The sequence below is a fragment of the Giraffa tippelskirchi genome, chromosome 5 (genome assembly GCF_054371585.1).
Source record: "Giraffa tippelskirchi isolate mGirTip1 chromosome 5, T2T-mGirTip1v1.2.pri, whole genome shotgun sequence".
NCBI classification, from domain to species: Eukaryota; Metazoa; Chordata; class Mammalia; order Artiodactyla; family Giraffidae; genus Giraffa; species Giraffa tippelskirchi.
In genome coordinates this window covers 4,364,991-4,377,912 of record NC_137279.1, presented here as the reverse complement: position 1 = coordinate 4,377,912, position 12,922 = coordinate 4,364,991, and the positions used below count along the sequence as shown (strand labels likewise).

Genomic DNA, 12,922 nt, shown 5'->3' with positions numbered 1-12,922 from the left:
GACTCTGTGCGACTCCATAGATGGCAGCCCACCAGGCTCCCCCATCCCTGGGATTCTCCAGGCAGGAACACTGGAGTGGGTTGCCATTTCCTTCTCCAATGCATGAAAGTGAAAAGTGAAAGTAAAGCCGCTCAGTCGTGTCCGACTCTTAGCGACCCCATGGACTGCAGCCTACCAGGCTCCTCCGTCCATGGGATTTTCCAGGCCAGAGTACTCTTCTCCGGCAGAGGCCCTGGATGGTATTAATGGGAGCAGGGGGGAAAAGCACATGCTGAGACGCCTGGGGGCGACCGTAACAGAGGAGGAGAGGACAGCGACTCAGCACAGTTCGGGCACTCAGGGCGCGCAGTGTGCTCCCGGCGGCCCCGCTAGGACACGGAGCCCACAGTCAGAGCTCTGTGACTGATGCACTCACGGACGCCGCAAGGGTCCCACCCACCCAGTAAACGCCGGGCAGAGTGGGAGCCGACACGCAGACAGCTGCTCGGATGGAGCGTCTCTTGTACCTGCTTCCGCAGGCCACGAGGACACACTCTAGTTAACACATCACTGACAGGATGACGAGAGGGCTGCTGTCAGACGCCGGGCAGCCAGGAGCCAGAGACAGAACGCGGGGCCCCAGCTGACTAGTTAGAGGAAGTCTGGGGAGGCACGGTTACAGAGCACACGACAAGCCTTCACGCCTGGCTGACTTAAGAGCCGATGACACGGCTTTAAACAGCAATCTCTCCCTGCCCGTGGTCACAAAACAGCAATAAGTCAGCGGACACACCCGTGTAATGTCATGGTTTATTCCTCTGCTTGGAGCACAGGAGGCTCTGGGCCGAGGCGCTCTGCTTGTCTGCTGCTCGCTTGGGGCTTGAACCTCCAGGGTCTGCCCACGGCATGTACAAAATCAATGTTCTTGTTCAGGGTTGCCAGGAACCCTTCCGTGTGTACCGCATAACGTGCACGTCAGAAGGATGAACACACAACCGATCACGTCCCAATTCATTCAACTCAAAAACACAAAAATACAGCAGTGCGTCCTAACAAAATACATCTTAATATAAAGGAGGAAAAACCTGTGAAAAACTATTAAAACATAACAATATTCTTGATACTTTTGCTAACATATCTCAAGACTAAACTGTTTATTTAAAGTTTATCACTAAAAAGATAATTACAAAGTATAATTTTAACTACAAACAATACCTAAAGGAAAGGGTCCTCAAATAGCTCATTGTCTGCCAGTGGATCACCAGTAAAACCCCAGAAAGCTATAAAGTTGACAAACACAATTCTAATACAATTACGACCATCAAAACGTAAATCCAAAGTTCCCAAAACTATAATAAAACTATATATGTGAAGACAACTTACATGTGTTCTTCTAGTAATTAACAATCTGCTCATCGATTTGAAAACAGGCAAAAAACAATTTCTTGCATGAAGTACATAATAGTTTTTATGGTGTACACAATCCTATAAGAATGTAAAAACCTCATGGACAGCAGCCTTTTAACCTCAATTCATTTATACATTAAATATTCCTTCCTTGCTTGTTTCAGAGATTTCACTAAACTTTTTCTAAAAAATAGCTTATTTCTAATTTATGTTATGGTACTAATCTTTGACCTTAAACATTACTGTGTCTGGAATTTATAGCATGTGTGTGTACGTGTGTGTGTGCATGAAATTTTTTAAGCTAGATTCAATGCAGCTTCCTCCACATATGAAGGGTGAGGAGATCATGAAAGCAAGCTTGAATTATGTTTCTTTTATCAGTCCTCCTTCCCCAGACAGTGAACCAAAGCGAAGCTGTTAAACTGAGAGCTGACACCACCACCAAGTTTTCAGGAACTCTCATAAACAACTGGTATTAAGTTTCTCTCAAATATAAGAAACAACTCCCTAATACAGAGCTTTTATTAAAATCATATATTTTTTTAATTCAAACAAAGTGAAAGGGTAGGCATGTTAATTTTTACTCTAAACTGCAGATCTAGTCTATTATAAATTTATAGCTAATGGTCATTTAATCTTATGCAGACAAAACTCTAAGCACTTCATACATACATATGTGCGTGTACATTCATATGTGTATACATACGTGTGTGTGCATGTACACATATCCGTAATCTTTAAAGCAACCCTATGAGATTACAACTAGTACTACTCCCATGTTCTCAGGTTGAAAGTCAAAAGCTGAGTGGAAAAAGAGTTACCTAGACATTGCTGCTGCTGCTAAGTCACGTCAGTCATGTAACACTCTGTGCAACCCCATAGATGGCAGCCCACCAGGCTCCACCGTCCCTGGGATTCTCCAGGCAAGAATACTGGAGTGGGTTGCCATTTCCTTCTCCAATGCATGAAAGTGAAAAGTGAAAATGAAGTCGCTCAGTCGTGTTTGACTCTTCGAGACCCCATGGACTGCAGCCCACCAGGCTCCTCCATCCGTGGGATTCTCCAGGCAAAAGTACATTAAGAGGTGTTTATAAATTATAGTGGAAAGAAACACCAGTATTTTATACTACTTACCAAAAAAATTTTTTACAAAATATGTATATGTATGCAGATTTCTTTTTTTTAATTGCAGTATAACTGACTTAAAATATTATACTATATTAGTTTCAGGTGTACAATATAGTGATTTGGGATTTTTATACATTACAAAGGGCTTCCCAGATGGCTCAGTGGTAAAGAATCCACCTGCCGATGTAGGAGACGCAAGAGATGCAGGTTCAACTCCTGGCCGGGAAGGTCTCCTGGAGGAGGAAATGGTAACCCACTCCTGGAGAATCCCTGAATCTGGCCTGGAGAATCCCATGGACTGAGCCAGGGGGGCTACAGTCCATGGGGTCGCAAAGAGTGGGACATGACTGAGCAAGGCTACAGTACACGGGGTTGTGAAGAGTTGCACAGGATACTGAGCACTGTATGTTACAAAATGATCCGCACTAGTACATCTAGTTACCACCTGTCACCAAGGTTGTAATATCACTGAGTGTATTCCCTCTGCTGTGCATCACATGCCTGTGACTCCTTCATTTTATAACTGGAAGTTGGCGCCTCAATCCCCTGTCACCTATCTCACCCACCCCCCTCACCTCTGACGACCGCCTGTCTGTTCTCTGTATCTGTGAATCTGTTTCTGTTTCGTTATGTTTGTTTTGTTTTCTAGATTCAACACATAAGTGAGAGCACAGGGTATTTGCCTTTCTCAGTCTAACTTATTTCACTTAGCATAATACCCTCCAGGTCCACCCATATTATTATAAATGGCAAGGTTTTCTTTCTTTCTGTGGCTGAGAAATATTCCATTGTATGCATGTATATATATACATATATATATATATATATATATATATATATATATACACACCTCACCTTCTTTATTCATTCATCTCTAACGGGCACTTAAGTTGCTTGGCTACTGTCAACAATGCTACAATGAACACAGGAGTGCAGCTATCTTTTTGAATTAGTGTTTTTGTTTTCTTCAGATAAAAGCCCAGGAGTGTCACTGCTGGACTGCATGATGGTTCTGGTTTTGGTTTTCTGAGCGATCTCCATACTGTTTCCCATCAGATGTATTTCTAACATGTTCCTATACAGACAGCATTCACTCACACAGCTTACTCCGATGCTGTCTTTGGACCTCTCACGGGAGAGGTCCCACCTAATGGGAGGACCTTCCTGGACGGCTGAGCACATCAATGGAACCTGCTCTCACTTTCCAATCCCGAACACACACACTTTTCTCCCTTATACCCCAGTTCTCAGCACCACATGACCTAACAGCTATTCGTTCACTCATGTCTCTATCTGCTACATCAGGTGGATTCAAGCTTCAAGAGTGTTTGGACTTCTCTTTGCTTAGTGCTGAAGCCTCAGTGCCTAGATTGTGCCAAACACACAGGTAAAGTGAAAGTGGCTTCAGTCGTGTCCGACTCTGGAACCCCATGGACTGTACAGTCCATGGAATTCTCCAGGCCAGAATGCTGGAGTGGGTAGCATTTGCCTTCTCCAGGGGATCTTCCCAACCCAGGGCTTGGACCCAAGTCTCCCACATTGCAGGCAGATCCTTTACCAGCTGAGCCAAAAGGGAAGCCCAAACACGCAGCAGGCACATAATAAATGTGCTACATGAATTAACCTTGACAAGAATTTGGTTCCTAGGTGTTTAAGACACAATCTTCTTAATCTTCAGGACAATATCTATACAGAAGTATTCTTTATAATTTTAAAAAACTTGACTTAAAAGAGTGATAAGGACAAGCTGTGTGGTGTGGCCAAAAATAAATAAATAAATGCAGGAAATGTCAGGGTATCCCCCCCAAAAAAGTGGTTAAAAAAAACTGATGAGGAGGAAGAGACAAAAAGGATAAATAAGAATTTTTTTACCTCAATGGTAAGTTAAAAACAGCAGGAAAGCAAATATATTATAAAAAGCATCAAATAATTCAGACTGAATTTCTTAATATCACATTAAGAAAATGCAAATAATTACCTGTGCCACAAACTGGCACTTATTCTCAACAGAACCATAACATTTCTCCACACTTACTCCTTCAAATGCACGTCAGGTGTTTCTCAGTACATAAAAGAATATACTTTCAACCCTTTTTGAAAAGTGAGCATATCAATACTTCATTTCAAAATCTCAAAACTGTTTCTCTGACTCTAGAATACACAAATAACCTAACATTAGAATTAGGAGGCCCAGTCTCACGCTGCCTGTCTCCAGCTGTCTAGGTGGCCCTGAGGTGGCCGTTTAACCCTTCTTTGAAAATACCTTTGTCACTTCGCTCAGTCTCTAAGTCATGTCCACCTCTCTGCGACCCCACGGACTGCAGCACACCAGGCCTCCCTGTCCTTCACCATCTCCCCGAGTTTGCTCAGACTCACGTCTATGGAGTCAGTGATGCTAGCCTTTCTCATTGTTATATCCTAAATAGGTATCCTAGAGAGATCCGGAAGCTCCTTCTGCTCTAAGACACTAAAATGTTATAGAATAAGGTTTTTATTTGTACTACCAAGAAACAAAACATAAAAATAGTATCTTATTTTTATCAGTTAGCTAAATTTGTAAGGAAGGCAATTCATGGGATATTAAATAATGTTTTTTAATAAATATGTCATATTACCCACAACTATAATCCCATTTGTATTACATTTTTAAGGCAAAAATTTTAATTTTAATGCTTAAAGTAAGAAAAAAGATTAGGAAATCTAGAAAAATACTTTTGAATATTTTTCTAGGACCCAAGAAAACTCCTTCTATTCTCCCTGCCTTTTCCGCAGTAATGAAGACCTTCCAAAAGAACATTTCGGTGAGTGGCATAAAACCTGTGATTTGGAAAAAGAAAAAAAAATGCTATTTTGACTTTTAAGTTATTATCAGTCTGAAGAGCTTCTCCAAATCAGAACTATTGTAGCATCCACTCCCCCACCACGACTTGGCAACAAAGATGAATCTACCTATTACCAGGTTAGGGTAGCCGCTATTATCCCGGCCCCTTGATTTCTTTCAAGTAGCTCCAATGGAAAAAGAGCCTCAAGTGAATAATAAAGATCTCATAATAGCTCTTAAGAATTCTTTATATGGTAGAAGGCACTAAAATGAACTCCAGGGAGTGAAAAAGGAAAAAAAGAAAAAAAGAAACTCTCATCTTCTGATAAGAAGAAATAATTAACCTGAGTTAATGCATCCGCAAAGGCCTTCCATAAATCAGACCTTTGTGCTCTGGCAGCGGACTAAAGCAGCACAGTCAGGAGGGTATGCAGATGGCGCCTGCGGAGCATGCTCGGAGCGTGGAGCAGGGGCGGGGTGCGCGGCGGTACTCACGGTGCTGAGCTTCCCGGACGTGACGATGATGCGCCTCTCGTGCAGCATGCTGGCGAAGAGCTGCAGCATGTTGTTCACGTCCACAGCCACGAAGTACTCCGTGAGGTTCCTCTGCACGGGCAAAGACAACCGCGTGAGGTGCGGGGACACCGGCGACGGCCGCCGCGGGCTACCCGCGTTCGGAGGATGTTAGTAGTAAAAATGACGAATAATTAAATGCAGTCCTGGTTCCGCCACCACGCCAAGCACGGAGCCTTCGGTTCTTATTTGAAACACATTCCTGCTCTGGGAAAGGGTCCTCCGAGGGTGATCAGGGCATCCCCACTCTCTCCCCTCCCCGGCTCCAGGCACCTGTGCAAAAAGCCAGTTTCCTGGGCCCCAACCTGGGCCCACTGGGAGAGGAGCCTTGGGAATCCCTTTTCTCAACAAGCACGGCAGGTGCTTCTTACAGGCACCCCGAGCCCTGAGAACTGCTGCTCCAGAAAGTACATCTGAGTCTCTCCCTGTGTGCCGAACACTCAGCAAGAGATACCATGGCTTGATAGGATAGATTGGGGTCCCCAGACCCCGGTCATCGACCTGTACCAGCCCATGGCCTGCTAGGAGCAGGGCCAGGTAGGAGGAAGTGGGCAGCGGACAGGCAAGGAGAAGCTTCATCTGTATTTACAGCCGCTCCCCATTGCTGGCATCACCGCCTGAGCTCTGCCTCCTGCCAGACCAGTGGTGGCATGAGGTTCTCATTGGAGCTTGAACCTCACATGAACAGCACGTAGGAGGGGTCTAGGCTGGGTGCTCCTTATGCAAATCTAATGCCTGGTGATCTCATTCTGCAGTATGGTGAGCTGTGTGATTATCTCATTCATATATTACATTGTAATAATGATAGAAATAAAGTACACAGTAACTGTAATGCACTTGACTTATCCTGAAACCATCCTCCCCGTCACTTCATTCATGAGAAAACTGGCTTCCATGGATGAAACTGGAGCCCATTATACAGAGTGAAGTAAGCCAGAAAGAAAAACAACAGTACAGTATACTAATGCATATATATGGAATTTGAAAGATGGTAACAATAACCCTATATGCGAGACAGAATAAGAGACACAGATGCATAGAACAATTTTATGGACTCTGAGGGAGAAGGTGAGGGTGGGATGTTCTGGGAGGATAGCATTGAAACATGTATATTATCATATGTGAAACAGAACACCATTCCATGTCCGATGCATGAGACAAGGGCTCAGGGCCGGGGCAATGGGATGACCCAGAGGGATGGGATGGGGAGGGAGGTGGGTGGGGGGTCCAGGAAGGGGAACACATGTAAACCCATGGCTGATTCATGTCAATGTATGGCAAAAACTATTACAATATTGTAAAGTAATTAGCCCCCAACTAAAATAAATAAATTTATTAAAATTAAAAAAAAAAAAAAAAAACTGGCTTCCACAGAACTGCTCCTTTGTGCCAAAAAGGTTGGGGACTGCTGCTCTAGACCATGCACTGATATAAGGCAACCACAGAATGTTGTTGTTTAGCCGCTAAGTCGTGTCCGACTCTTTTGTGACAGCATGGACTGTAGCCCGCCAGGTTCCTCTGCCCATGGGGCTTCCCAGCAACGAGTTGGGCTTATAAAGCAGACCTCTGGGTCTTTATGAAGGAGGATCTCCCTTATATTCCATGTCGGGCCAGCTTTATACCAGTATAACCAAATAAAAGTGTCAGTTTAATTCGACTCCTTGATTTAACACTTCAAATTATTTTCCCCACATAAGAACAAAATTGGGGTAGCCTATATAAACTTTTACTTTATATCCTCTTATTTTTAATTTTCTGTATTCAAACAAATGCATCAGAAAGCAACATATAAGAGATGACAATAAACAAAAACTGGAGGAGTAGAGGGATTATGACCCAGAAGACCAAAACCTTTCATTGAGCAAGAAACACCGAATCCAATTGTTTCTTCAATTTCTGTGACGTAGAAACTTTCTCATGACCAACCGGTAATCACAGCCTGGCATCTAAACAGAGCCTGTGACCACCACCAAGTGATGCCAAGTTTGGCGCAGAGACTTATTTCCTGCTTTCTCTATTTGAAGCCTATCTCACCTTCTACTTCCACTGTTCATAATGCAAAGTTTTTTGGCATTCAACATTAACACTGTTCCTGTTATCTCAAAGAAAGATAATTTCTGCTACTGCTGCTGCTAAGTCGCTTCAGTCGTGTCCGACTCTGTGTGACCCCATAGACGGCAGCCCACCAGGCTCTGCCGTCCCTGGGATTCTCCAGGCAAGAACACTGGAGTGGGCTGCCATTTCCTTCTCCAGTGCATGAAAGGGAAAAGTGAAAGTGAAGTCGCTCAGTCGTGTCCGACTCTTAGCGACCCCATGGACTGTAGCCTACCAGGCTCCTCCGTCCATGGGATTTTCCAGGCAAGAGTACTGGAGTGGGGTGCCATTGCCTTCTCCGGATAATTTCTAGATGGGGAATTATTTCACAATGCAAAAGGCTGCCTTATGTATAGGTCCTTGCTTTTCTTTTTCTCTTCCCTAAATAGGACTTTTTAGAAATAAAATATCTTAATGGAGGTGAATGGGGGGAAGGGTAGTTAGACAGTGTGGGATGGTCATGTCCAAGCTGCTCTATTTAAAATGGATGCCAACAAGGACCTACTGTCCAGCACATGGAACTCTGCTCAGTGTCACGTGGCTTAGGAGAGAATGGATACACGTATATGGATGGCTGAGTCCCTCTGCTGTCCACCTGAAACGATCACTATAATCGTTAATTGTTAATCGACTATACACCAACATAAAATAAAAAGTTAAATTTTTTTCTCAGTTCCAAAAAAAAGTTTCTGTTCTCAGAGGCACTTTTTCCTTAGAATGGTTCTTTAAAACTTTCAAAGTCATGGGCTTTTTTTTAAAAAAAAAAAGTGAAGTCCACTAAATCAAGCTACTAGCTTTTTATTAGTAAATTTAAGAAAGGTACAAAGAGGAGAAGCTAGAAGGGAGGGAACCCCGAGGTGAGGGGCAGGCACGCAGATGTCAAGTCAGTCAGCCTCCAGACACCCAGAGGTCCTGCCCACAGAGGACTTGAGGGCCTGGGATGACCTGTGAGTTTGATGGTCTACCTCAGGGTGAGTGCAATCGTCCCACAGGAGGCAACTGAACTCATCTGTACTAAAAACCCCACTGACAGCCTTGCTTCCATATCAGGAAATTTACAGCTGTCTTCTTGTACTGTATTCACTCACAACCCATGTGCTTTTGGAAACCAAACACTCAGTAGGTTCATTTTCGGGAGGACAGCAGAGTATAGTACATATAAAAATAATACATATTCCTGAGTTGATGTTTCCTTCACTTCTGATAGAACTATTTGTAGTGGTTCATTTTATCTTTCCAAAATGAAGCTGGAAAAAAAGAAACTTATGAAAGGAAACATCTCCTTTTCACACAGTATCCAAAAGTATACCTGTCAATTCCATTTACCCAGGTAAACTTTTCTGCAGAATTTTAATTTGTAATAACTACTAAAACACTGAAAATATTTCTAGCAAGGATACAATCAGGACTCTAAATAAAATGCAAAATGTGGCAATTTTATAATTTCTGGTAGTATCCTTCAAGCCTTACAAAACATGTATTACTTAAATTAAAAATCAGGATACCGAGTAGAGAAGATCTAAGATTTGAACAGAGCTATATCCCCAAGGAACCTAAGCACTATGGCCATTTCACTAACGTGACTATTTGCGTGAAAGTATTTCCCATTGCACACGCTCATTCCCCCACACACAGGAGACATTCACTGAGACATCTCATCTGTCTGATCCAGGGAGCTCAGAACCTGAGTACAGACTATCCTACTGAGCTACATCAAATGGCAGAAAGAGGTTTTCTCATATAATCTGTTTTATCTACAATTGATGTAAAGGAGGTAAAGTAGCAGATAAATAAAGAAAAAGAGATGACACCATTATTCTTAATTTTTTCATTTTTTTCTCACACAGTTACAATGTGTTCTATTTCTCTACCAAGAAATCCTTCAACTGTGAGACCAAAATAAATAAAATTCATATCAGCAGAATAGAAAACATAGAAAACTTACATTCTCGGGGATGGTTGGCAGTCCAGTTACATCAGGGGCAATGAAGCAGGAATGCTGATCAACGGAAATAAATCACATAAGAAAAGGAGAATTAAAATTTGGTAATTAAAATTTGGCATTATTTATAAGTTGAGATTAAAATTTTAAAAATGTATCAACTAAATTGACAAATCAAGGACTGATGTCCAGGATTTGTTGAAATTGAGAGATTCTTAAATAATATAGCAGGTTTACAGGAGATTTAACAATAAGTTTCTCATATGAAAAGTTTTGATTAAAAATATTTCATTTTAAAATTGAAATAATAATCTTAGAAAAAGTGTATTAAGACCAAAAAAGCATATTACTGATAGATAATTTTAACATATTTGGTTTAGGAAGCCTGAGAAAAGGCTTGTTTACCCAAGAATATATCAAAATGTATTAAGACTGAGTCATCACAAATTTCTTGTGTACGTATCAGCCACTGTATTATTTGGAAAGCAGCAATAAAAAATAATTTTTAATATTTAAAACTTCTTGAAAGGTAACTTCTCACCCCAAAATATGATTTTTATATACCCACTAAACAAATGTTAATTAGCTTTTATAATACTTCAAAGCAATAAAGCAGTTAGTTCATAGACATATTTACACAAAAATCACACTGTGTACCTTGACGTTTCACAGAACGTTCCCAGACTTTACCACACGGAATCACAGTACAATTCAATCACCAAAATCATTTTATTTTCTGTTCATATTAATCTCCAAAATCATTTTACTATCTCACATAAGGACCTAGTTAATATTATCCTATAATTAAACATTGAAGGGGGAAAATCATCCTTGCAATCCTGAGCGCCGTCAGACTCCTCAGAGCAAGGCTAGTGGGCACAGTCACAGCGTATGACTTACAGGCAGAAAAACAAGGTCCGGAACCTTGTGACAAACCATGCGACCATATCCATGTAGCGAGCCCAGCTGGACACCACACCCCTGACATGAGGGTGAGCATGGATTTGGTCTCTATCAGCTACTTTTATTGGGACAGATTTTTACAAGCACTGTATTTCATAAAGTGAAATACAGTGCTATGCTTTAAAAGATAGTATAAACAGAAAATATAATCTGAATGATTAAGAAGCAAATTTACCACTTCTCAAAGGACTGGGTTGAATCTTAAAGACAGTGATAGAAGTAATTAATTTCGCAGTGATGTATCCCAGTGATTTTCAGAAGCCAACGCCCTTTGAACTCACCCGTGCTAAGGAGGGCTGCTCTTTCAGAACTTGCTCACTGGCAATAAATATGTCTTGGTTCTTACAATACATGAGAGAAAAAAATGAATATTTTACTTTCATGGGAGAAATTTACACAACGATCTGCTGTGTATTTGAGAAAAACCCATGTAGCCACATTATCTGCTGAAAACACCTGAAAAGCGGTAATTATAAGCATTTTAAGTGCTCATTTGCTAGTTTTATGCTAGAAAAATCTTGAAGTACTTTCATTCTCAACTGAGAGTATTCTGTGGATATTTAATGACTTTGAAATATACTTTCAAAACAAGCAGTTACATTAGATACTAACATTTCATAAAATCTCTGTGACATTCTAATGGGCTGTAATGTCAAGTCTTGAAAACTCATGTGATGGAACATTCATGAAAATGACATTATAAGAAAATCACAGTAGTTTCTCAAGATTTGTCATATTTTTCTAATAGAAATTCTGGGAGAAAAAAAATTTCTTTTCCACTTGTGAAGGACCAAAAATTTCTAATGCCATCAATTTTAACCTGACATCACAAAACTTTTTCATCTGAGTTTTGCCAGTCATTAACAGCACAGAACCAGAGATCAAACTGCCAACATCCATTGGATCATTGAAAAAGCAAGAGTTCCAGAATATCATCTACTTCTGCTTTATTGACTATGCCAAAGCCTTTGATTGTGTGGATCACAACAGACTGTGGAAAATTCTTAAAGAGATGGGAATACCAGAACACCTTACCTGCCTTCTGAGAAACCTGTATGCAGGTCAGGAAGAAATAGTTAGAACTGGACATGGAACAACAGACTGGTTCCAAATCGGGAAGGATTACATCAAGGCTGTATATTGTAACCCTGCTTATTTAACTTATATGCAGTGTACATCATGTGAAATGCTGGGTTGGATGAAGCACAAGCTGGAATCAAGATTGTCGGGAGAAATATCAATAACCTCAGATACGTAGATGACACCACCCTTATGGCAGAAAGCGAAGAGCTAAAGAGCCTCTTGATGAAAATGAAAGAGGAGAGTGAAAAAGTTGGCATAAAACTCAACATTCAGAAAATGAAGATCAGGGCATGTGGTCACATCACTTCATGGCAAATAGATGGGGAAAGAGTGGAAACAGTGACAGACTTTATTTTTTTGGGCTCCAAAATCACTGCAGATGGTGACTGCAGCCATGAAATTAAAAGACGCTTGCTCCTTGGAAGAAAAGTTAAGACCAACCTAGACAGCATGTTAAAAAGCAGAGACATTACTTTGCCAACAAAAGTTCGTCTAGTCAAGGCTGTGGTTTTTCCAGTAGTCGTGTATGGATGTGAGAGTTGGACTATAAAGAAAGCTGAATGCCAAAGAATTGATGCTTTTGAACTGTGGGGTTGGAGAAGACTCTTGAGAGTCCCTTGGACTGCAAGGAGATCCAACCAGTCCATCCTAAAGGAGATCAGTCCTGAATATTCATTGGAAGGACTGATGCTGAAGCTAAAACTCCAATCCTTTGGCCACCTGATGTGAAGAACTGACTCATTGGAAAAGACCCTGATGCTGGGAAAGATTGAAGGTGGGAGGAGAAGGGGACGACAGAGGATGAGATGGTTGGATGGCATCCCTGACTGAATAGACACGAGTTTTAGCAAGCTCCGGGAGTTGGTGATGGACAGGAAAGCCTGGCGCGCTGCAGTCCATGGAGTCTCAAAGAGTCAGACATGACTGAGTGA

At 41.6% G+C, this 12,922-nt stretch overlaps 1 protein-coding gene across 39 annotated transcripts in view; it reads right to left on the bottom strand.

Annotated features, from left to right (window-relative positions):
* DENND1B (DENN domain containing 1B) overlaps positions 1 to 12,922 on the bottom strand; it is a 363,581-nt gene that overhangs the window by 213,937 nt on the left and 136,722 nt on the right. For 34 of the 39 annotated variants that reach the window (XR_014055159.1, XR_014055160.1, XR_014055177.1 and 31 more), the window contains 2 exons: positions 9,948 to 10,001; positions 5,831 to 5,941 (listed from right to left, as the gene is read on the bottom strand). Coding sequence is in view for 11 of the 39 variants with exons in the window: in XM_081495284.1 (XP_081351410.1) it covers positions 5,831 to 5,941; positions 9,948 to 10,001 (165 nt within the window). In the remaining 28 variants the exon portion in view is untranslated. Of the gene's footprint in view, positions 1 to 5,830; positions 5,942 to 9,947; positions 10,002 to 11,188; positions 11,249 to 12,922 lie in introns of all 39 variants that reach the window. The other 5 variants (XR_014055156.1, XR_014055157.1, XR_014055158.1 and 2 more) reach the window with 1 other exon arrangement.